The sequence below is a fragment of the Melanotaenia boesemani genome, chromosome 2 (genome assembly GCF_017639745.1).
Source record: "Melanotaenia boesemani isolate fMelBoe1 chromosome 2, fMelBoe1.pri, whole genome shotgun sequence".
Lineage (NCBI taxonomy): Eukaryota > Metazoa > Chordata > Actinopteri > Atheriniformes > Melanotaeniidae > Melanotaenia > Melanotaenia boesemani.
Genome location: NC_055683.1, coordinates 5,296,969 through 5,323,457, shown reverse-complemented (window position 1 = coordinate 5,323,457; position 26,489 = coordinate 5,296,969). Strand labels below are relative to the sequence as shown.

General features: G+C 41.5%; 2 protein-coding genes across 4 annotated transcripts in view; one reads left to right on the top strand and one right to left on the bottom strand.

The window, feature by feature from the left end:
• The window catches only part of tefb (TEF transcription factor, PAR bZIP family member b), a 44,595-nt gene extending 26,189 nt beyond the window's left edge, over positions 1–18,406 (top strand). For 2 of the 3 annotated variants that reach the window (XM_042008470.1, XM_042008453.1), the window contains exons 2-4: positions 13,497–14,039; positions 14,373–14,596; positions 14,734–18,406. In XM_042008470.1, coding sequence (XP_041864404.1) covers positions 13,497–14,039; positions 14,373–14,596; positions 14,734–14,949 — 983 coding nt within the window. In that variant the 3' untranslated portion in view covers positions 14,950–18,406. The remainder of the gene's footprint in view (positions 1–13,496; positions 14,040–14,372; positions 14,597–14,733) is intronic. The other variant, XM_042008462.1, reaches the window with a different exon arrangement.
• A 2,385-nt stretch (positions 18,407–20,791) lies between these two features.
• On the bottom strand, positions 20,792–26,406 carry LOC121654304 (protein Tob2). Its single transcript, XM_042008383.1, has 2 exons — positions 26,165–26,406; positions 20,792–24,143 (listed from the first exon to the last, which is right to left on the bottom strand). The coding sequence occupies exon 2, from the start codon at positions 23,951–23,953 to the stop codon at positions 22,745–22,747; it is 1,209 nt and encodes a 402-aa protein (XP_041864317.1). The 5' UTR covers positions 23,954–24,143; positions 26,165–26,406; the 3' UTR covers positions 20,792–22,744.
• Positions 26,407–26,489: the final 83 nt, after the last annotated feature.

The following is a 26,489-nucleotide window of genomic DNA, read 5'->3' as shown; positions in this document are numbered from 1 at the left end:
CCACTGTACACAGTGTTGATGGAGCACGGCTTTGCCCTCCTGAGCAGCCGGATGGTGGACCAGAATCTCCTCGAAGCCATCCGGAAGTCATTCTCCATGGCCTCTCCAAACTCCTCCCATGTTTTTGCCTTAGCGACTGCCGAAGCTGCGCTCCGCTTAGCCCGCCGATACCCATCAGCTGCCTCTGGAGTCCCACAGGCCAAAAAGGCCCAATAGGACTTGACGGCATCCCTTACAGCTGGTGGCTACCAACAAGTTTGGGGGTTACTGCCACGACAGGCACAGACAACCTTGTGGCCACAGCTGTGGCTGGCAGCCTCAACAATAGAGGCATGGAACACAGCCCACTCGGACTCAATGTCCCCTGCCTCACCCAGGACAATGGTTGAAGCTCTGCCGGAGATGGGAGTTGAAACTCTTTCTGACAAGGGACTCCGCCAGATGGAACACCAGAGTAAACAAAACTTTGGACCATGTTTATTTGGACCCCCCTCCCCCACCTAGGCCAATCAGACCACCTTTCTTTGTTCCTCACTCCCAAATATTCACCTCTCATCAAACGTGTCAGGCCATCAGTGAGGATCATCAAAGTGTGGCCAGCGGGGACAGACTCTGCACTCCAGGACAGGTTTCAACATACTGGAGTATGTTTGCTCCCCAGGTCACCGGCGACTCACACACGGACATTGACACTTATACTTCCTCTGTTCTGGATTATATCACCACCACAATTGACAGTATCACGACAAAGAAGCAGATCACCACGTACCCTAATCAGAAGCCATGGACGAACAAGGAGGTGCAGCTCCTGCTGAAGGCCTGTAACACTGCCTTCAGATCAGGTGATGCACAGGCCTACAGCACAGCCAGGGCAAACCTGAGAAGGGGCATCAAAAAGGCCAAGTACTGCTACTAACTCAAGAGGGTCACTTTTCTAACTCTGACCCCAGACGTATGTGGCAAGGTATTCATCACAGACTACAAACCCAGCAACCCCACCCCCACAGCCATAGACACCTACTTCCTGAACAAGCTTAATGACTTTTATGCTTGCTTCAGGAGGGACAACAAAAACAAAGACACTGCTGCCAAGACCACACTGTCAGCAGACCACCAGCCCCTTACACTGTCCTCCACTGATGTCTACACAGCGCTGAGCTGGATCAATTTGCAATTGGATTATGGACTTCCTGACCAACAGACCACAGCACGTTAGGTCAGGCCACACCTGCTCCACCACCATCACACTCAACATTGGGGTGCCACAGGGCTGTGTGCTGAGCCCATTCCTCTTCTCTCTCGTCACCTACGACTGCAGACCTGTGCATGGATCCAACTCCATCATCAAGTTTGCGTATGACTGACTTCCGGTGGCGCGAATTACCAGATGGACGCATAAAAGAATGCTCTGATATAAGCCTATATTATCCCCTAAACTCGAGGTCTCTCTTTGTTAATTCCTATCGGAAACACATAAATAATGAACGGGGATAAACAAAAGAGGGTAAAGTCCGGGCCAAAAGGACCCTCGGAGAAGAAAACTGAAAAAGGTGCAGCTGCTAGCTGTGGGGCTAACTCCGCTAGCTTAACCAACTCAGAAACCAGCGCTGACGTTGAAGAAGTGAGCGAAGTAGCTACTATCAGCTCTATACGCAAGGTAATGAGCGAAATCATGACTAAAGAGATGGACGACCTGAAAACCGAAATGAAAAAGGAGCTGAGCGACTTTCGAGCTTCCTTTAAGATGGACATGAAAGCCCAACTAGACAATTTAACCGCTGACATTAACCAGAAATTGCAAGACGTCACAAGCCAGGTTGAAGAAGCCACCCGGTGCTTGGAAGAGGTTGAAAAAAACGTCTCTGGGTCAGAAAAGTGGGATGTAGCCGTAAAAGACACTTTAATTGAACTTCTCAATAGTCAGCAAAAGCTACGCAATAAGTTATCAGAGCTGGAGGGTCGCTCCCGGCGTAACAACGTGCGGATATATGGTGTCATGGAGGGCGCAGAGGGCACTTCAGTAATCGCCTTTGTCGAAAACTTTATTATGACCGAGCTGGGGGAATCACTGGATTGTCAAGCGGGAGCAGAACTCGGAATTGAGAGGGCCCATCGAGCCCTAGGACCTGCCCCACCGCCCGGAGTGTCACCGCGCTCAATTGTGATTCGTTTCCTACGGTTCACAACTAAAGAGAAAGTCCTCCAAGCGGCATGGAAAAAGCAGATGCACATTCAAAACAAGAGAGTGTATTTTGATCATGACTATGCAGCAGATGTGCAGCAGAAGAGGAAGGAGTATATTCCAATCAAGAAGGTCCTCAAAGAAAACCGGATTCGCTTCCAAACGCCTTTGACAAAGATGCGCATACATTTTGACTCCGGTACTGTGACCTACAGTGATGCAAGGGAAGCAGCCGAGGACCTGAAGAAACGAGGTTACTCAATCGGGCCAATACGTGCGAAAAAACCCAGGAGCCATACTGCTGTGTCTTTATCCCAGCTGATGCCATGGCACATAATGGAGACACCGTGGGCTGGACCGGATTACCAAGACACCATCCGGGCGAGGCTGCGTGAATTCCAGAGAGTGGAACGGGAGGACACCGGGCTTGGAGACTGACGGTTTGAGCAATCCTGAACTGGTATGATTCTGGCATGACTTTATACTGAGAAGGTAGCTGGACATTACGTTTTATTTTTTGAATTAGGTATCCTTTACTGAATATTTGGTTAGATAACATATGAAACGAGGGAATTACCATATCGATATTTTTAGTTTTTGTTTGTTTTTGTTCACATGTCCCGTGACATTAAGCTTAAAACACTGGCTGTGTTATCATGTTACTGATACACCACCTTTCTCAGGGGTGACTTTAGTTGCCTGTTGCTCTCTTTTTTCCCTGTACTTTACAGTTAGGGAGGGGCCCCACCTTGTGGCCGTACCCCCTCATTACTCTTAGAGGAGATAATTATTCCTCCAAATGGAAGTCTTGTTTTACACCAAGCTTTTCAGTTATAGTTCTCATTGTTATGGTCACTGTTTTTTTTGTTACATGTTCCTTTCCATTGTCAGAGGTCACAGGGTTATACTCACCGGGCACTAACAAGTTGTTAGAGTTAAGACTATGTCATATCAGTATTATAAATTTCAGTCATTAAACGTAAATGGTTTAAACAGTCCTATTAAAAGGAGCAAAATGATTGCAAAATTGAAGAGGGAAAAGATTAATATCGCCTTCTGGCAGGAAACCCACCTGTCACATGCTGAGCACGAGAAGCTCAAGAAAATGGGGTTTAGTAGTACATTCTTTTCTTCACACAAATCAGGGAATAAAAGGGGAGTTGCTATATTAATTTCAAATAATGTTAACTTCGAGCTTATTTCTGAAATTAGGGATAAAGAGGGAAGGTATATTCTCGTTAAGGGTAAAATTGAGGACAAAGAAGTTACATTATTTAACATATATGCCCCTCCGGGAAGCCCAACTGTTTTTTTCAAAAAAATATTTGATATAATAGCTCTTGAAACGAGAGGCATATTGATATGTTCAGGGGACTTGAATGTGTTGCTGAACCCTAAATTGGACGCGACTAGTGTAAAAAGGAAAATGACTTCAGTTGAAATCCGGATCAGCAATATGATAAAACATTTGGGATTAATAGATGTTTGGCGTGACTTACACGGATGTGAGAAAGACTATACTTTCTATTCTGCCCGCCATAACCTTTACTCAAGAATTGATTATTTTTTGATGTTTAGTTCTGACAGGCATAGAGTGAAATATTGTAAAATAGGTCAAAGGGATCTCTCAGACCATGCTAGTTTACTGCTGAGTCTACACTTAGATGGAGTAGTAAAAAAAACAGTTTGGAGATTAAACATGGGAATGTTAAATAATGAGACATTTAAAGCAGAAATGGAGGAAGAATATAAGAATTTCTTATTTAATAATGACAATGGGGAGGTTAGTCCATCCATTTTATGGGATACATCTAAGGCTTACCTTAGAGGGAAACTAATAGCTAAATCTGCATTTTTGAAAAAAGAGAGAGCTAAAAAATTACTTGACTTAGAATCTAGACTAAGAGCTCTTGAAAGGTTGCATAGTGCTAATGGAGATTCCTCTCTTTTATCACTAATGAAACCTATTAAACAAGAATTAGACAAAATCTATAGTGAGGATATAGAGAGAAAAATACGATTCATGAAGCAGGGGTACTACGAGGCTGGGCCAAAAGCTGCCAAGTTATTGGCTTGGAGACTCCGAAAGCAACAAGTGGAGCGATCAGTTTTTAAAATTAGAGATCCAACTACAAACAAAGTAACAACCAAATTAGAAGGAATCCAAAATTCATTTGAAAGCTATTACGCAGCATTGTACACTCAATCAGGCGAACAGAATGAGACAAAACTTGAAAATTTTTTGAACTCGCTAGACCTCCCCTCTTTAGGCAAAGATCACAATAATACTCTTACATCCGACATTTCAGACATGGAAATTATTAAAGCAATCTCAGCACTCAAGACAGGTAAATCTCCGGGCACAGATGGATATTCGGCAGAGTGGTACAAAGTAATGAGAGAGCCACTGTTGCCCATGCTTAAGGACTGTTTTAATCATATCATGAAGGGTGGTGCGCCCCCTCCTTCTTGGAGGGAGGCCTTTATTTCCGTTATTCATAAAGAGGGAAAGGATAAATTAGACTGTAAGTCATATCGACCCATTAGTGTTTTAAACATGGATTACAAGTTGTTTGCCTCAATTCTAGCTAAAAGAATGGAAGAAGCCATGTCATTTCTCATAGATGAAGACCAAACAGGTTTTATCAGAGACAGGCAAACACATGACAATATACGTCGCACCATTCATATTATAGATCATATATCAAAGACAAATTGCAGTGCAATCCTTCTCAGCTTAGATGCTGAGAAGGCCTTCGACTCGGTGAGCTGGCACTTCCTCTATCAAGCAATGGGTCGTTTTGGTTTTCCCCCAGGTTTTATCCAGTGTATAAAGGCTCTATACTTGTCCCCAACTGCAATGATCAAAATAAATGGCAGCCTATCAAACCCAATTACACTTCAAAGGGGTTGTCGTCAGGGTTGCCCGCTCAGCCCAAGTCTCTTCAACCTGTTTATTGAACCTTTAGCCCAAATGATTAGACAGGAACGAGGTCTAGAGGGCATAATCATAAGGGGTATAGAATATAAAATCTGCTTGTATGCCGATGACGTGCTATTGACATTACAAAATCCCGGCTCCGGAGTGCCCTTGCTGATGGACGCTCTAGAAGCCTACGGGTCTCTCTCAGGGTACTCGCTTAATGTGCAGAAAACACAGGCTCTTATATTTAATTTTTCTCCCACCTCAGAGTTAACTGAAAAGTATAAATTCAACTGGAATATGTTGCATATTCGATATCTAGGAGTATCTCTACCAAAGGACCTGTCCTCTCTTTTCACTATAAACTATGAAGACATCAGTAAGAAAATATACAAAGATTTGGAAAGGTGGGCCTTGCTTCCCTTAGATATTGGAGACAGAATAAGGTCAATAAAAATGACAATTCTTCCTAAACTATTGTATTTGTTTACTGCTCTACCAGTAGAGATTCCATTAAAACAATTTAGAGATTGGGACAAACATGTATCTAGATTTGTATGGAAAACAAAAAGACCACGGATAAAATACTCCATCTTACAGTTGCCAAGAGACAGGGGAGGCATGGCGTTACCTTGTTTTAGACACTACTATATTGCAGCGCAGTTGAGGTGGCTTATACTTTGGTGTACCGAACCCTTTGAGGCCAAATGGAAGGGATTGGAGCATTCTCTGACTGAATCCCCAATACAGTCTGTTCTCGGCTGTGTGGATAGTGCCAGAGCAGTCACACAATTAGAGAATTTCTGTGTGAATTTGTCTATCAAAACATGGTTGCAAGTGGTAAAGACATATCAACTTAATAGGCAGGTTAAGATTTTAAGCTGGCCTTTGTGTGATCCGCACTTCCAACCAGCCATTCATGATCACAGATTTAGACAATGGACCCACCTTGGTATAACAGTTATGTGTGGAATACTTTCAAAAGGACAAATGGATAGCTTTCAGAATCTCTCTAAAAAGTTTGGCCTCGCCAGGCAGGACTTCTTCAGGTATCTGCAGCTCCGTCACTATTTTATGAAAGAAGTACAATGTCCTGAGATGGAAAACCCTCCCAAATTGATTCAAATATTTATAGATGCATACAAAGGATTGAGTAACAAAAACATTATTGGTAAGCTCTACTTAGCCCTCAGTTCCATGAATAATGATACACATAATCATGTAAAACATCAGTGGGAAAAAGATTTAGGGGTGGAGATACCTGAGGAGGTTTGGATAGATGGTTGGAAATCTCAGAGCGCTACAACTAACTCGCTCACTTGGAGAGATTTTTGCTGGAAGAGTCTGGTCCGTTATTTTATAACACCTGTTAGAAAATCGAAGCTGTCTTCCATTGGGTGTCCTTGTTGGAGGGATTGTGGATCATCCCAAGCTGATCATGTCCATATATTTTGGTCGTGTCCAGGTATTATTGTATTTTGGAAAAATGTGATAAAACTAATGTCTTCAGTGTTGGGTATTCTAATCGACCTGTCTTTTTCCACATTGTTTCTTGGTATTACCCCAGAAAGGGTAGGTAATCAAGATGTATACCTTTTTAGGGTAATAGTTGCTGCTTGTAAAAAAGCCATTACCAAATGCTGGCTCAAACAAGCACCTCCCTCAATGGCATTGCTAATAAGTACTATTAAGCACATTCACCTCATGGAGATGATGACATTTACAATACGTCTACAACAACACAAAGGGACAGATTACTGGAGAAAGTGGGACTGTTTTATAAAATCTGTGGATAGTAAACAATATGTTGATTCTGACTCTATGTGAAACTCTGTGAATATGCCTGTGACTCTGTTTTTCTTTCTGTTATGTTCATAACTGTTAAAAAAAACCTTATGAAAAAATAAAGTTTAAAAAAAAAAAAAGTTTGCGTATGACACCACAGTGATTGGTCTCATCAGGAACAACGATGAGACCGCCTACAGAGAAGAGGTGCAGCACCTGACCAGGTGGTGCACTGCAAATAACCTGCTCCTCAACACCAGCAAGACCAAGGAGCTCATTGTAGACTTCAGGAAGGAAAAAAGTGGCACACACGACCCCATCTGGATCAACGGGAAGGCCATAGAGCGTATCTCCAGCTTCAAGTTCCTGGGGACCTATATCTCAGAGGACCTGTCCTGGTGTTACACAGGACTCCTCGGAGACAAGGACAGGTTAAACATCCTTTATTTAACAAACTGGATATACTTGAAGAGGTCTTACTATGACAGAACGGAAGGAGTAGATCAGAGGGCCAGGAACCATGGAATGGAGTAGGGATGAGTCTGCTGTGTGTAGATTAAGGTCCGACAGGGAATGACTGTGGTGCTGGTGTATATAAAGGACTGGGGAACAAAGGAAGACAGGTGTGGCAGGTTGACTAGATTACTGATGAGCGGATGAGGAACAGGTGTGGAGGATGAGGGAAGTGAGGAGTGAATGGAGGAGTGGCAGGACAGGGGAGTGCTGGAGGAGTGGCAGGACAGACTGTAACACCTGGACCACCAACACCTCCAGTCTGGTTAATAAAAGCTCACCAGCGCCTATTTTCAGACGTCCTGGTGAACTTTTACCACTGTGTGATCGAAGGCATCTTAACAAACTGTGTCACAGTCTGGTATGGAAGCTGCTCAATCGCAGAGCGCAAGACACTGCAGCGGGTGGTGAAAACTGCCCAACGCATTGTAGGAACTCCACTTCCAGCCATCGAGTATGTGCAGAAGAAACGCTGTCTGAAACGAGCCCCCAGTATTCTTAAGGACTCTTCCCACCCTGCCCATAGACTGTTTTCCCTACTGCCCTCGGGCAAGCGCTTCAGGAGTTTCCAGACAAGGACCTGCAGACTGAGGAATAGCATCTTCCCCAGAACTGTGTCCTTACTGAACTCTTGCTGACCCCAACACACAACTTCACTGCCCACCCCCCACTCCTCCTTGGACCATAAACTGTACTCCGCCACCACTGTACCACTTGATTATCCTGCACTCATGAATATCACAGGTTTTAGCAATCTTAGGTAGCTACTGCCTATACTATTGCAATATTTCATGTCATTCCACCTGTAGCTTTGTATAGCATAATTTATCATCTGCATATTTCATCCTGTAAATTATGTTAATATTTTGTTTATAGTTGACTATATTTAAAGCCCATATTAATCTGGATAATATGTTCATAGTCCCTATAAATCACTAAGATATTCCCATAACATACCATGTACATATTTCTTATATCTGCACTTGCTGCTTTTGCTGCATCTGTAAATCACTGTAAATGTTTGCATAACATACCATGCACATATTTAATTTATTATATCTGCACTTGCTGCTTTTGCACTTCTCGTTAGATGTTAAACTACATTTTGTTGCCATGTACCTGTACATGTGTGATGACAATAAAGTTGAATCTATTCTAATCTAATCTAATCTAAATGGCTGCAATAAGTTGGAAAAACACAAAGGAGCGTGAGCAATAAAATATTCAAAAACAAATAAAAAAAATAAAAAATCAGTTTTCTAATGAACAGGAAGCCAGTGAAATGAGGCTAGAACTGAAGCGATACAATCTCTCTTCTTTGTACCTCATAAAAAACTGTTGCATTTTGAACCATTTGAGGTCTTAGTATGGAGGCCTGGAAACTCCTGGACTCCTACCAAAAGTAAGCTGCAGTAATCCAAACAAGATGTTATAAAAACATGAACAACAGTTTCAAGATTATGCTTGGATAGACCAGGTATTACTTTAGACAGGTGCCTGAAATGTAAAAAGCAGAATTTAACTACTGTATTTATGTTTACCAAGCTTTAGATTAGCATCAATTTTCACACAAATAATTCCAACCAGTCAAACAGTGAGTTTGTTTTTCAAGTCTTTCTCACCATCCTGCTGTGACTAGCAATAGAAAGTCCTACAGTGGTGGATATGGATGGCATGACTCTTCATTGTACTCTAGCTTAAAATCTCTTAATTTATATTTTACGAAATTCTCTCTTTCCATCCTTATTTATTTATTTTTTGAATATCCTTCACTCAAGTTGCAAGTTTACCAATGCATGGCGTTGTGCTTGCGAAGACTATCTGAGGCAGAAAGTCAGCAATGCAGACACCACTCATCTCTGCAACTCATTACTCTTGAGCAGAGTTTCCTAAATTGTGGTCCCGTTGCCAAAGAGTACAGGGGATCTGCAAGACTAATTGTACTGTATTGTCCCCATGTAATTTTTTAAATTAAGGCATTTTGGGAGCCTGAACTTCTAGCCTCCGGCCATCAACCTTGCCTGCTAGCTTCCTGTCATCTGCCTACCCTGTGAACTTCCAACAACTGACCTTGCCTGCTAGCCTTCAGAAATCAGACTTTGCCTGTGAGTCTTCAGCCATTAGCCTTAATTGCTGACATCTTGGCAATGCTTTTTCCTGATGGGAAAATACTTCACCTGACTGTTAGTCTTGATCTATTAACCCTCACTGCTCATGTAATTAAAAGTGGTAATACATTAAATCTTTTCATTTCATTATGTCAGAAATTGTCCAATTATCTTTTTTGTGTGTGACTTTACTAGCATCCCAAATTGGCCTGATAACCTTCCTTTACAAGCTATGATTCTCCAAGATGCACAGCTTAGTAACTGTCAGTTTAGCACTTCATCAGGGCACATTCTTGTCTGAAAGCTCTCCAGGTGATAGATTACAAACTGCATTGCTGATATTTTCCTCTGATTGTTTTGCTGATTGAAAAAAGCCAGTATCCTAGTTCTCCAGGTCAACTTTTCCCAAAGTGGATCAACTATGACTGTTAAATAGGAGGTCATCACTAAAATATATAATGCATAAATGCAGATGGTTTTCTTTCTCTCGATGTTTGGGAACAGGCCTATGGCCTATTCCAGAAAGCGGGTTATGTTGAAACTCCAGGTATGTTAACACTAAGTTGGGGGAAACATTCTGTTCCAGAAAGCAAGGTCAGCCTTACCCCTAGACTGTTGCTAAGGTTACTGTCAGAAACAGGTTGTCATAGCAATATAATTCCAGAGATTTTAGATTAATTAATGAAATAGAAGATGAAATAGACATAAAAATGTATTGTAACCCACCTGAAAAATGGGTTAAATAATGGATATATAAATGTCTATTTCTTTTTGTTTTATGACTATATGCATTGTGGTTTTATTTTGAAAAACTGGAACTTTATTTTGTGCCAAACCGGAAGTAGTGCACTAAACTTCAGTAGCTTAACCTCGGAAAAATAAGAAATGAACACTGCTGGCGTTTTCTCCTCAGTGTTGAGAAGAGGTATGGAAAACTTTATGTTTTGTACTGAAACTAATGGATGTTGTAGGCAGTGATATGTATACTGATTAAAATTCCATTTTAGAGGTCGAAGAGCCATTGGAGAAGCACCTTATTTGCCTTGGCGTCTCTTTTCGAACTTTTCTTGGTAAGCTAGCTTCTCATGTTCATAGGGTGTGTATGTGGAATGCTACATGGTGACCATGCTAGCTGTGTGGCAGGTGCCTTATGTGTTTATGGTGGATTAAAGCCATACATTGTAGAAAGGCTACTATATATATATATATATATATATATATATATATATATATATATATATATATATATATATATAAAGTTAACTGAGAAGTGTAAAAGCAGTGAAGCTGGTATTTATTTTTCTTTGTTAATTGAAATTCTGTTTTATTGTTCATTTAAGTTTAAAATCCTATGTTAAAAGGGGTTTAAAACAAAAGGCGAATACTACACATGGAAGGTATCAATTACCTTAGAGGGTAATTTGTTCTTATAAATAAGTGAATTCCTTGGTAAAATATAATTTCATTTTACTGTAGTTACAATTGGTTAAAATGGTATATTTTGATATTTTTGTTGTGAAGATAACTACGTTGACCTGTCTGTAAACAATATGTTATTTTCCATATTGAAAGAATGGATTTAATGTTGTACAACACTTTGGATTAATCTAATTAGATCATTTTACATTGGAACCTGGATCTTGAACCTGTTTTGTAAATGCAGGTCGGGTCTTCTTCATTTCCCTACTTGTTTGTATGGACTGTGGAAAGAAGTGAAGATACATTCTTTGCATTCAACGTGCTTGACCAGAAATCCAAATGATGGCGAACCTCCCAGTTGAACTTTGAGTTCCATCACACCATCCAGCCAACCTGTATGGTAGGATTTAATCAGTCCCACTGATTGACACCAAGAGCCAACATCAGTGTTTTTTCTGACTTGACTATTTCCCTGACTATTGACTTGAACTTTGATTGGATCCACATTGAACGGTCTTTGGATTGAACATCCTGGAAGGACAATTTTTTTCTCTTTATTTTAAATTCAGGGGCCCATATGCAAATTATTGTGCACTGTTTGGAATAATTTGTCAAAACTAAAAAGTTACAACTGCTACTTATACCTGTCTGTACTGGTTATTGCTTCACCTCTTTGCTCCTACAAACCTAGGTAGCGACGTGTACATACCCAGAAGTGGGTTACAGTATTAAATTATAAAATGTATAGTTTTAATTCTGCACATTGTGGCGCTTTGGTCAAGTTTGTTGTTTATAAAGTGCGTAGTAAATAAAGTTGCATTGCATTGCAAAATGGATTGAACTTATATAAAACTAAGATTTAGTTCTGTACCCCAATATTTTAACCCACATGCTTCAGGTTGATTTAATTTAATTATTCGGCCAGTGGACCAGTGGATTCTATCTTCCACATTGACTCAGGTAGCAGTTTTCTTACATGATGCATTTCTCTCCTTAGCAGCAGCAGTGTCTGCTTCAATAAGAACCCCTTGCTCTGAAACAGCAAAGTTTTTTGTCAGTGGTTCCCATAGTGAATCCAGGTATCGGTACTCTATTGAGGAAGGCTTTTTGTTGTGGTTTTCAACTCTGGATAAAAATACTCAGAGTTGACTGAACCAACTCCCAGTAGATGTTCTCTAGAAGACAAGTCAGAGTTGCTGACATCAGAGTAACTCAATTTCTGGGGCTGGATTTGGGGGTCACTATCCTCTGGTCTGCTGAGAATGCCTGGTGGGTGGGGCAAGTATGATGTGGGTGTATAAAAGGGAGCGTTTGTGGCTACGGAGTGGGTGAGGCTGTGAATGAGAGGTTACAGGGTGGATAGATGGGAGAAATGGATGGAGGATGGGGCGGGGGAAGGATAGGGTGGGTGTCATGGTTCCCAGGGTGTGCCGCTGGAACATTGGGGTGGGTGCTGGCCCGCGCAGGGTGGCTGTCTGGGGGTGTGTGGTTGCTGTGATACATCTTGTTGTTGTTGTCTTGGTTATTTATTTATTTATTTATTGATTGATTGATTGATTGTAGGGGCTACTAACGATTGTGAGCTTAGTTTACCTGGAAAAGCTATAGGAAATTCTCTGTTGTGTTTCCGTACAGGTGTAGCAGCTGGGTTAGGTTGGATTGAAGGGTCATTGCTTTTATCATTCATATATATTTTTTTAATCTCTACTTCTTTTTTTCTGCTTTTCTTTTTACTTCTCTCCATTACTGTCATTTTTTTTCTTCTGTCCAACTAGTTTATATAAATTCCATAATACCAAATAAATAAAATAAAACAATATATTTAAACAAATAAAAAAAAAAAAGAAATGAAAAAAAGAGATCATCAAGAGGAGCCTTATACCCATGAAGCTCCTCTTGGCAGAACATATTCTACACAACACAGCAGCCAGACCATCATTATGTTTGCTACAATGCTAGACAGGACAAAAAAAAAAAAAAAAAAAGCTTGTAGGTGACATATTATTACATAAAGAGGGTAAAAATGCTGACATGCAATCACACTATTTGACCAGAGATGGTACAAGGAGCAGAAAATGTAAAAAAGATACACACCTAATACACAAGCTGGCCAGAGGTGGTACAGTGAGCAAAAATTTTGAGATGCGATACACACTTGTAATACCATGAGTTGGCCAGAGGTGGCATGTGAGCAAAACACCCATTCACTAAAAATGCCTCCTCTTTAGGTCCATACCAATTTTTCTAGATTTCACCACTAGGTGGGGTAAAAAGCCATTCTCTTTCTGTTTCTGTGATCCTCCTTATTGGGACCATGATTTTGGTCCTAACTTGTCCAACGGCCCTAACATGGAAGGTACTTTTCCGGTCCATGGTCTCAAGAAGGGCAGTAATACAAGAACACACACACACACACACACACACACACACACACACACACACAGTTTCTGTTTTGTCTGAATTGACTTTCTTTGTGTCCTGGACACTCCAAGTCATGTGCACGCAGCACAGCATCTCACTCATTTATTAAACTACTGTGTCCCTTTTCTCTCCCCCCCACCTGCAGAAATAGAGAAGGAAAAGCTGTGCTCCACTGAGGATGTGGAAGGAGGTGGAGCTGTTGCACCCAATACAGGTGGAGGTTCCAGAGGAGGAGGAGGGGGTGGAAGCAGTGGAGGTGGTGGGGTATCAGCCTCCCTAACCCCTGCCATCTGGGAGAAGACGATTCCTTATGATGGGGAGACTTTCCACTTGGAGTACATGGACCTGGACGAGTTCCTTCTGGAGAATGGGATCCCAGTAACCTTAGAGGAGGAGGAGCTGCAGAAGACTCTGACCTCAGTGGAGGGCAAAAGCAAATCCATTCAGAAAGTTACTCCTGTAGCTACTCCTGCTCCTCCTGCTGCAGCTGAAGGGTCTGTGTCAACATCAGAATCTCCCCCATCCCCATCTACCGTCACCTCAGATCCAGAGGAAACAGTGACGGTCACAACATTACAGCCAGCTAAGCTAGAAGAGGAGGAGGAGGAGGAGGAGGAAGAAGAAGAGGAAGAGCAGGAAGAGAAAGAGTCTTTGTCTGAGGAGGCAAAAGCAGAAGTGAAGAAAACGGGTGAGTGCTGCAAAAGTATTAAATTTGTCCCAAAAGCTAAATACTGCAGGCTGAAATTTTGTTGTAAACGACAGCTTCAGATTTGCCTCTATAGTGAATGAAAACATAGTTCATGGAACACCAGTAGCAAACTTTGTATATGTAATTGGGTAGCCAGAACACTGACCTAGGAACCCATTTTCTAGTTTTTATACATTTCACAAACAAGCAACATGATTGTTCTCTACTATAACCTGTAAATCTCCAGGTTTTCTGAAACACTAGATAGTAAAATGTAATATTTTTGTGCTCTGTAATATCATTGTACCCTTGCTTACTATTTACCCTCTTTAGCCACAGATCGTACAACTGCAGAACGGAACACGCCCTCTCCCATCGACCCAGATGCCATTGAGGTGGACATTCATTTTCAGCCAGATCCCACAGACCTTGTTCTGTCCAGCGTCCCGGGAGGAGAGCTGTTCAACCCCCGCAAACACAAGTTTTCTGATGAGGATCTGAAACCGCAGCCAATGATTAAGAAGGCCAAGAAAGTCTTTGTTCCAGATGAACAGAAGGTAGCTGTTTATACTGTTAATGACATGAACATGTTATGAGCTTTATTTTTCCTAGATCTTAGTGGGAATTTAGTAGATTTTACTGACTAATTTTACATGTGTATTTTTCACCGACTTTCATTCTTTTGTACCCTCAGGATGAGAAGTACTGGTCCAGGAGGAAGAAGAACAATCTGGCAGCAAAGCGTTCCCGTGATGCACGGCGGCTGAAAGAAAACCAGATCACCGTTCGCGCCTCTTTCCTAGAGCGGGAAAATGCTGCGCTGAGGCAACAAGTTGCTGAGCTGCGCAAGGACTGCGGGCGCTGCAAGAACGTCTTGGCCCGCTATGAGGCTAAGTACGGCCCGCTGTAATGGAAAAAAAAAAAAAAAAGACTCAGAAGAAAACCCACGAGGCGTCAATCAGACCGAAGCAGAACTTCCTTCCCCACAGAATCCAACACAGACACAAACACTAAGGGAATCTTAATTTGCACTGTTGTCTTTTCTGGCCTCTGGTCACTGTGTCGAGCTCCAGATGATGTCTCTTCACATGATGCTGGAGTTTGGGATACATACTGATGGGCAGTGAGGCATGATGGGAGTAGAGGTCACAGGAAGGCCTGTGGAGAGCGCCTGGCTCCTACACAGAGAGAGAGAGGAAGGGGACTGTTGTTGGTGCTCCTATGGGCGAACCCATGAGAAAAATTAGGTTTTATCTCAAGAAAAGCTCATGAAAGTCATGAAACAAACAGAGCAGGCTGGTACAACAAAATCACCAGCATTTAAATACTAACACCAGTTTTGATCACGACACAGCACTTCTTAACGGACCAAATCTTGAGTAGGGTCAGTCAGATGTTGAGTATTCTTAATAAGGCACATTTGCCGTCTCTCTCATTTTTCTTGCATATACGAATACGAATATTCTGGCTGAGGCGAAATAAAGGAGCAGGAGTCAGACTGATGAAGGTATGTTCAGTCTGAAGAGGGAGGAGACCTCAGTTCAGCACTGGAGAAAAGAAGGGAGGTCTGTCAGTGGTGTGGTTCAGTCACTGGCTAGTTAGTCACTGGTCTTCCCTCATATCACACAAACACACACACACAGAAACATACGTCTATGCGCACACAAAGAAAAAATAGTAAAAACTGTGTGTATATACAGTCATCATAGCATTTTGTGTTGCGTGTTTTTATCGTGTGTAACTCCTCTTTGCACCTTTTCCTCAAACACACACATAATGTGTAAGAACTGGTATAACTGCCATGTTTACCACAAACAGTGGGAGACGCAGTAGCTTTCATAAGAAAAAAAAAGAAGCATGACCCGTAGTTTAAGACTACTGTGATATTTTTCTTTTCTACTGATCTTAGATCAGCATTCAGAGCTTCAGATAAGATTTTTATGAAAGAAAGCTATGAACTTTACAAAAGGAAGTAAGAGTCGTTTTTTGCTTTGTAGATTACCGTTGAGGGTTTACATTTGATGATTTTCAGGGCCCTCACAGGTGGAGGGGTATGTTAATGGGTAGAAATGTTTATTTCACTGCACATTGCAAGTAGAGGGCGCTAGAGTCGCTGTATGCCTGCTAAAGGAGCAGTGATACTGGTTTTTATTTTTTCCTTTTTGTTCTTTAAAATTGTAGCCAGGCAGAGAGTTGAGTGCTTCTCAACCATGTAAATACTCCACAGTCTTGTGGTCTTTATTTCCTAGGACGAGGACTCTGACTGTGTCTTTATTAATCTACACTTACCCTAATATTTGCCAAATAGTCATTGAGTGCTGTATTTATTCTGATGGTAATAACACATCCATTGAGTGTGATGTACAAAAATATGTCAGATTATTTTATTTACTTTTAAGGAACAATACCTATATAATGAAACCAATGATTGAGCAGGGAATTCACTGGGCAAACTGTGCTTTTGGATGCTTTTAAAACAGATTTAGATACTTATTTGGTGGGTTCATTAAATTTTTTCCCTAAAGGACAAAGCACACTCTTATTTACCTCATCCAACACTTCCTCTCCTGGGCGATTAAAGTTGAAGCAGGGCTACAGAGTGGTGTTGGATGAAGCAGACAGCACATCAAAAGCAGCTTAGTTGTATTTGGCAAAAAAAAAACTTGAATCTGTGTCGATAATTTGAGTCTTTTTTTCTTCCTTTTTTTTTTTTTGCCGAAGTGGCTGAATCCGTCTCTAAATTAGTAAATGTGTTGCAGACTGTTAGGAGATTCTGCATCTCCGGTGTCTCTGGCTGATGCACATTTTGTGCTTATAATCACTGCAATCTTGGAAAGAAAATTAAAGTGGCAATAATACTCTGTTATGTAATGCCTGTTTAATTTAGATAATAATGTTGTATGTCCAGTTACTATAATGTATTGAATAGAAATGTCCCAAAGTCCTTTGTGCTTCCAGTTAAGATCCTCTGTTGTCAAGGATCCTAATGCATGAAACCCACTAAACTTGTCTTTTATTATTCTTTCCCCTTTTTTTTTCTTTATTTTGTCTCTTGTAAATTTTTACACTAAGTGTACTTATGTCTGTAAACCATTGCTAAAAGCTGGATATGTTTTTGGATAGCTAGGCTGATGGAATACTGTACAGTTAGATCAGTAGAAAAAGCGGAGCATCTTTGCTGTCATGTCCTGTGTCACCTATCCTCATGCAGCCTGAGCTTGACGTTGTGTCAAACCTGAGCGGACAACACCATTTGATTACTGTGGATCGGCGTTTGTTTACAAAAGCTTGATCTGTACCAACATACGCTGGATCAGCTGGTGTTTTTCTGCTTTCCTGATGGATAATGTTTGGGTTTTCTGGTGGTGTAGTATAGCAGACATTTTAAAGCATTGTGCTTGCTTGTTTTGTTTGTTTTTTTTTATTTCTGCATTGACATTCAGATTTTACATTGACTGCATCATGCTGTTTAGAAATCAGTGTAACTGATGAGGGCAGACTTTTAGTTATGTTTTTTAACTGAATAAACATATTCTGCATAAGACTGAATGAAGGTACTGGCCGGCAGGGCCTTTTAGAAAATATTACATCATGAAAGTACTAGAGTATGTAGCAGTCTTTTTTTCTGATACGAAGCACCTCTTAAAATTGGCTTATAATGTAAAATCTCACTGAGTGACATTTGAAGCGTTGCAGACATGTTCCAGCCTGCGCCACTAATCAAATAGAAAAGTCACAGCAATGATTTAGTCTCATGAGTTTGGACATGTCTGCAGAAAAAATTAGCTGCTGCACCTTTAAAATCCTGATGCCACTTTTAGGCAATGACTGTTAGAAATATATTTTTTTCTCCCATAATTCAAAGTTTCCTTGTCTTATGTTTAAGATTGTAAATCTAACACTTATTGATGTTATAGGGAGGAAAGATAAGGTGATTTTATCTTTCAATCTTGGGATTTTCAGGCTCATTCTCAGAAAATATTATTGATTTTTGACCAAAAGATAAGCCTGGGCGAGGAACATCATGCAGTCAGATCAGCAAGTTAATGACTGCTGTGAAAAAGCACAACAGTATTTGTAATATTCTACCTGTAAGTAGAAAAACTAAAAGTGCTGTTGTCTGTGTCTCAACTCGTTTTTAAGTGCTTCGTATCGACATTTTGTTTCTGTTTACTATACACAGTAGCTACAATGCTCCTGAAAAGGAAAAAAAAGTCAAGTCCTTTGTTGAAATGTTTTACGGTGTTTTGTTCTCTTTTTATATAAACATGTTTTTGTAACCCCGTATCTTGATTCATGCAGCTGTAGTACCTTGTTCTATCTGTACCTTGTAATATGCATATGAAGTAAAATGGATTTTAATGACACGTCGGCTCCTGCTTTGACCTCGGCTGAGTCATTGAGCAGCTGCAGCGCTGCTGCTGCTGGGAGACGATGAAACAATGAATAAAAGAAACACAATTTGGTGGACTTTCTTTGTCCATCCATCATCCTCATCTGATGTGCACAATCAGCCAGATTAGGGTATAAGTGCACACATAGAAAAAATAGAAAAATAGATTTTGTTTTTCATGTCAAGCAGCTATTCTGTCCTTTCACTGCTTCAGCCTGCTGCTCATCAGTATTCCAGAGGAGTAGGAGATGTTACGTAACAATCACATCGACACACAAGGGAGCTGTGTTGCGTAACAGCAGCAGCCTCAAAGGCAGGCGGGATGGATATGTATGTGTGTGTGTGTGTGTGTGTGTGTGTGTGGAGGATGGAGACAAAGAGAGGAAAGGATCAGGCAGTTGTAAGAATGGAGGGGAAGGGAGGAGATGGAAGCAAACAAGATGTCTAAGGGATGGCCAAAGAAAGATGGAGAGCAGGGATGCTTTTGGAGGCATGTGAACACAGAGTGTGTAGGGGAGTGTCATGCATGTTAATGTCACACCACTACATGTTACTATACACAGCATAGTCCAGTATGTTTGCCTCACATGAGCGAGCCAACCCTTTAGCTGCCTGTACAGAGCCACAGGACTGACAGACAGAGGATTGGCTGATGAAATGTAAAGTAATATCTGCTGGGATGAGTCCAGCAGAGGTAGGTGGTGAGCAATCTGGCTGCTCACCATTTGAGAATTCCATCTTCACTTTGAATTATTGATCAAATATCTCTTGAATTTGTTTACAGCCATGCCAGGACACACTGCTCCACAGTTTCAATCTGCTTTTTAATAACGTTTGATCTGCAACATGTTCAGTTTGATTCGAAGGAGTAGATGCTTGACAGCTCTTCATGGAAACAATAAGGATGACACAATTACTTTTATTTTCCATGCTTATTTTTGCCAATCTGCTTTTATTACAAACTTAAAAAAGAATCTGATACAATAAGAAACTGCAGTAGTAACACCCCGTTCCTGAGGGGCAGCACAGAAAACAGGTCATTGCATTTCAGTAGTGAAAGTCAGACATCTACAGGGTGTACAGATCAGATACAAAATAGGAAAAATAATAAAATACAGGCAGGAAACAAATAACTATATATATATGTGTATATATATATATCATCTGAACTTTTAATTACATCTATTTTACTCTTAAATGTTCAAGTTTACATAGAAAATAAACTTTTTATGACAATAAAATATTCCAAAGTGCAAAATAAAACACACACATTAATATAAGCGAAGGACATCAGAATACAAAATTCTTCTTTTCTTTTCTCATCAATGTTCAACACTGCTTGCAGATTATGTTCAGAATGGGTTTATGTTTGCTTAAAACCACATCCATTATTTCCATGTGTGGAAAAAAAACACAAGGTCTCAAAGAGGCGACGGTAAACCAGCTCTCCATCCTTAGATCTCACGTTGATAGTTGTCATTTTGAGCATGCAAGAGACTGAACAGAATACCTCTAAGACTTTTAAAAGTAAGCAGGTTGACAGCCATTTAAAGCAAATTCAACCACCTCTCTTCCTTTCAGACCCATCAGAAGAGCAGCCACTTACTGAGGAGATATACAGGATTTGTTTTTATAGGGTGCCGAGAGGTGGAAACCTCTTAATTATAGCTTTAGACTGCACTGGAGAAGGGTGAGCGTCATTGTAAGCAAAGACAGGCTGGGATATGGCTATAGTATCAGCACCAGGAGGGTCCTGGCTGAGTGAACACAGCTGGAAAACCATAAAAATTAAGTTGAAGAGCAGTACATTTTTAATGTTTAAATAAAAAAAGTGAGTATATTTTGTTTTTACAACCCTGAATGGATCTTGTATGATTAAGGTGGTAAAGAAAAAGAAGATGATGCGTAGCTTCATGAAGTTATAGAAATTTATTTTCTAAAAAAAAAAAAAAAAAAAAAAAAGGTTAATGCGCCAGCCTTAAATGGGAAGATTTTTGGTTTAAAATGTACTGCCTATGGGAGTAATGCTGCCAGGCTGCCCTGGGAGCCCAGAAAAAAATGATACTGGCCATCTTTTCCTAAACAACTGCACTGTAAACATTCGCTTCTTCAACTCCTAATCCAACCGAAGAATACATTTACCCGTCTTATTAAACAAATGCTGTACAAGGTACAATACACATTCAATACTTTATTCTGTACATCTTTATTTTGTCTCAGTTTGCATATATTCATGTTCTTTTCTGAAAAAATAACTTCAGCATGTAAGAAACTAAACAGAATCTGAACACAAGAACTCTCATATACACACACACACACACACACACACACACACACACACACACACACACACACACACACACACACACACACACACACACACACACACACACACGTTCCTGGAGTCACATGTCTTACTCATACAAATACAAGTGATCATTTACAAAAACAAGAACAGAAATACTGAAAATAAAAACAAAATACAAAACAGAAAAACAAACAAAAAAAATCTTCCCCTTGCAATCAAATAATTTCTCGATGTGTACATCTGCACGCACCCCCTTGCAAAGACAAATGAGAAATAAAATATGTCACATTACAAAACCTGCGTGACCACAAGCTGTGGGTCTTTCTTTAATAAACAAAATGTATAGCTTCAAGCCTGGAAAATATTCAAATAAACAGCTAAGAATAACATCTCATGACCACCATGATGCAGTTGTATACAAATTTAGCTCCTCTCTTAATCTCTAAAGCATTTCATTAACGAATAAATTGTGCAACAACCAGAGGGAGGGCGAAAGCATGGTTAAACGCTGATCTGCGTGGAGACGCAGAATCAGGAACCCAGTGATAAAGTGCAGGACATCTGGACATGTGGAGGTCACCCTTCCCTGTAATGACAGACCAACAATGACACATGACCCGACTGTTAAATGTACATGGTTAGAAACGGATATCTGACAAGCAGTCAGTCCTCTTTGTTTATATCGCTGCAGCCGGGAAGAGACCGAGCAACCTGAACTGTATGATTCTGTTTCTCTTCTTTGTAACAGCCGGAGGAACAGAGACTGCTGGAGAATATCAAGAGGATGGAGAGAATAATGTGAGCCTTTGGCTTCAGCACCATTTAAGCTCACTAGAAACGTGCTCTGAGTTTTAAAGTGCTGCTTTCAAGCCAATACACCCTGGACGGCGCAGAGGCAACAGAATCATCTAGCAGTTTCTCTCCCCCTCCTTTCCATGCAGAGAAAAAACCTCTCCTTCATAGTCAAAGTCATGCTAAGCCATTTATCACAATCCCTACTGCTTAGCTGCTGCACCCCCCCCCCCCCCCCTCCCTCTCCGCCTGTTCACCTTCACACACTGCTGACTGGAATTGCATCTATGTGCCCATTAATGCATATAGTGCGGGCGTGTTAAAAATTTCCCTGAACGGTCGATTGAGGTATGAGCACGTGGTCATTGTGTAAAATTAGAATTCATTTGTCTTTCACATTCACAAAAGGTTTCCTCCAACCTTCACAGCTGCAATACATTCTACATCACTCTAAACACAAACACAGCTTCCTTTCTGCCCCCCTTCCCTGCTGTAACATAATTTAAACCCCGGTCATGTACACATTCCAGCTACCGATAACCAGCTTTCAATATACATCAAAGGTCTTAGGCCCTGCCACACAAACTACCGGTGCCTGGATCGAGCTGAACCACAACAAAACACAGCAGGGCTACACGCAGAGACAGCAGAGCCGCCCCCCGCCCATCCCTTTCCATCCCTCTGTTTTCGTGGCAAGTAGGGCAGAGCAGATTGCAGAGCAAAGTGCTGAGTTTTCCACAGCCGTCGTTCCCTGCAGGACTTGGCAAAGTCCTTTTTCACAGCATGACAGTGCAGTGCAAAATGAAGCTATACAAGAGTCAGGCTAATAAAGTACAAGAAAAAAAAAAAACAAAAAACACAAAATATCTCCCATTTAACATTCAATGCAAAAATAATTAACATATGAAATTAGCAAGGAGTAACGGTAAAGAGAAACTCACCCCCGCCCTCTCCTGTCATTGCAGACACAGAAGATGACAAGGAGCAGCGATGGACATGGTAAGGGTGGGGTGTGGGGGTTACAGAGATACAAAACAAGTCACATGAAATAATCAGTAGACAGTTTTTTTTTGTTTTTTTTTATCTCTGTAGTAAAACAAATTTTTGAGATGTTTTAGCCTTAGACAGTTTGTTAGAAAAACTGAAAACATGTGGAGTATCACTGCCCCACATCCAACTCTTCCTCCAACAATTCCTATTACAAATGAAGGATTAGTTAGCCAGCACGACAGGCTGGAAGGACTGGCTGGGATATTGCAAGTTGTAGCTTCCTAAACCCTCAACAAATGGCGGCTTCTCCATGTAAGAGATTCCTCCGTTGCTGCCGATGATGCCCACACTTTGGGCAGGAGGGCTGGAGAATGGGTCGAAGGTTGGATTGGTGCTGACACTGTGCGGGGGTTGGAAAGGGCTGGCATGAGGCTGCATGGGTTGGGTGTCTGCATCGAGGTAAAGGGGACCCGGGGATCCTGGGTAGACAAACTCTTTGGCATTGGGAGAGAGCTGGCTGGGGATGGGACCTCCTAGGGAGTGCAAAGAGAGGGACAAGGGCTTGTGCTTGAGGAGCTCTGGTGCAGAGATGGTGGTAGGCGAGCGGGAGAGCATCCTTTGGGAAGGTGGTACAATAACACCAGAACTGGCGGTTGACCCGGCTCCACTGCACTTCTTCATTTTGGTTGAGCCGAATTTAGTCGCTGCAAAGCTGGCGGTGGTGAAGGTGATGGGCTGTGGACGGGCGGGAGGAAGAGTGGAGGATGGCTGCTGAGCAGAGAGGTAGGGCATCCCGCTGCTGGGTGGAGAAGGGGTAGAAGTGTTGGAAGAGTGGACACTGGGGTCTGTGGGTGTGCTGGAACTGGGGTGGCTGAAGAGCCCGGCACAGGACTGGGCAGACAGAGGTGTGGGAGAGCTGGAGAGAGACGGCATGAGGGCAGGAGATGCTTGGCTTCCAATTGGCACAAACACTTGAGCATCTGGATTAAAGCCCATGCTCTTGGACTCTTCAGCCTCTGCATCTCCTTTGCCATCTCGAATTACCCCCTCAGCCCCCTCACTGTCACAACCAAGACCTGGAGGGTCCTCCAGGTAAAGCACCTTGACTGACCCTTTCTCTCCAATCTGGTAGGATACCTCATAAGGGTCGATCCACACGCTAAGGTCTGCAGGAACGTTTGCCCGTACTTCCTCCGTGTCCAGCCCACTTCTTTTGGCTGCCAGCTCCACTACAGGGTCCTTCTGCGCTCCCAGGTGGATGCAGCGGAAGGCAGAACCCCTGAGTGGGGCCTCAGGGTACCAATGCCCCTCAAAACGAGACACCAGTATCCTCTCCAGCTCCTCGCCAAACAGATCGGCTCGACGGCGAGGCAGTTTGTTGTACAGGTAGGACACAATGAAGTTGAGGGCAACCTTTACCTCTAGATGCATGGCTGCACCGAGTAATGGGAGTGAAATGTTTGTGATGGTAGCGCTGAACGAGAGGCGACTCAGCTGCAAGAAGTTTGTCCTTCTGGCTTACTGAAAAGTGTTTGACTATTTTAGTGTCACCATGGTAAAGGCACCCCGAAGGCAGGAGCAGCTGGTTGCAGGCTGTTTTTGCCGTGTTTAGAGGTCCCAGCTGTGGAAACAGAAAAACAGTTAATCCACCAGTGACAATCACACAGACATATTCTATACACAGAAATCCATGTTTGCATTAGATTAGTTGTCATCTTTGCTGCGTAATATATTTAGAGGACATCAGTAATACTTAAAATTTTACTAGTAAATTCAGGAAATTTGGCACAAATGACAAAAGAAATATTTCTATAAAACTGTAAGAATTTGATGCATCAGCCTCTTGCAGTGACAAAAGCAAACCTGCATTTTTTTTTTTTTTTTTTTTTTTTTTTAAACCAAGAGGCAGTAGCTTTAACAAATAGCTTTGCATTTTCGGTTCATCAACCACAGGGTGCACTGATGGATGTGACAGATGCTGCGTTCCGAGCTTTATAAATCCTGTATTAATCTGAATGTGATCCCATAAAGTGCTTTCATCTTAATGCTTTAACGTAAGAGTCCATTCATCACCACACAGATGCAAACTAAAGGACAGAATGCATGTGAATAAACACAAAACAAAGACTAGACCAAGACTTACTGGGGAAGAAGTAGAAAATGGCAGGGCAGCTAGCAGGCAGAACACAATTTCCCAGCATGCAATGTGTGCCATCACCCCCTTCCCCATCCCTCCCAAAACATACACACACACACACACACACACACACACACACACACACACACACACACACAACTATTCCCCTCACATCCACCTCCCTGCCAGATGGGGATTCGGTTGCTAAGATTAGAAAGCCGCCTCCGATTAAAGACAATTTTAATGTTGTTACAGATAAAGCTGTACAGCCTGGATGCAGGGGCTGTAGGAGTGACAAGATGAGATCTAGTTTCCTTTCGCCTGACATTGAAGGATAAGATGGGGTCTCATTAGAATGAGGCTATAAATAGGGCCCCGCTCTGCATCATCTGTGGAACAAATCCATCTTCACCAGCCTGACTGAAAATGCGTTACAGTGTCCATCCTTTCAACAGCCATCACCACTATACACAACGAATGCAAACAACTAAGGCACCTACAGCACCTCGTAATACAAAATGAAAAAGAAGATGTAGCCTATACAACACACAATGTCAACCAATGACATTTTGCAAAAAATCCCATGTGCAGAATTAAGAGTAATTTTAATCAATTGCTCATATTTCAGCACTTGTAATTGTTCTATATTTGCAGATGAGATCATCACTGGGATCCGGAATGTTATTCTTGTTTACATGAGCGCATTACGGGAACGTTGTGTGCTCCTAAACAAACACAACAAATCAGGTTCAGACTGTTCCGCATCAGAGCTCCAGTGAACTTGCATAAAGCAAAAGCTCATATTTAACATCTTTCAGAAATATATGTGAGGATCAGAGTTATACCTAGAGGCCTGCTAGCACTTTAATAAAATGCTATGCTATGATTTCTCTTCTTTTCTTCCACAAACAAAACACCTACAACAACTGAACCTAAATTATTTTGATCATATGATTAAAAAAAAAAAAAAGAAAAGAAAAAAAGAAAAAAAAAAGAAAAGGGGAGACAGAAAGATGGGTAGGAGGAGAATGTAGGGTTGGATAGGTGATAGGAAATGTTGTCCATCTGGGTATTAGTGCCGTACGTCAGTCAAAAGGTACCGGAGCTGAGAGGATACTGCTTTAGCTGACATGCAAGTGGAGAATCCCTTCTTAGCCATTTGCGCCTGGAAATTAAATTAAAAAGCTAATAAAGTCCCCGCATATCCAAGATGTGACTAAACGATGAGAAACATTCCTGTCAAACAACAAAGGAAACATAAACTGAGCAGATTGCAATAAGCTCCCTTCAGATAATGTGTACATAAAGGGATGATACAAACACAAAGGCTTTATTTAGCAACTCAGACAACACAGCTCATTACAGTCTGTGCATTTTAATGGAAAGCTTCAAAATGGAAAAACACCACCACGTCTAATCATGCCGCTGTCATTTTACTCCTATATATGTGTATTTAAAAAGAAAATTCCCCCATTTCATGCACCGGGTGACAGTTAATTACTCACCTTTCGATACTGATGCGCGAGCTTGACTTCAACTCCTTCGTCTCCGTTTTAAATCCTTTGACTCAAGACGTTTGTACAGAGTCCCGAATTCAAACGTTTGATGTTTTTTCCACCTTATTATTTCAGGTTTTATTCACCACTGCAATCGAAATGATCAGAAGGCCCAATGATTTTACTACTAAGTATTCAGCTGACACTTAACACGGAGGATCCAATGAAACTTTACTGTTTGACAATCTGGCGTATTTATACACTGTGACTCGCCCACACCCCAGTGACGACAAGGACTACTTTCTTCAAATCGGAGGTACTTAATCTTTTCCTT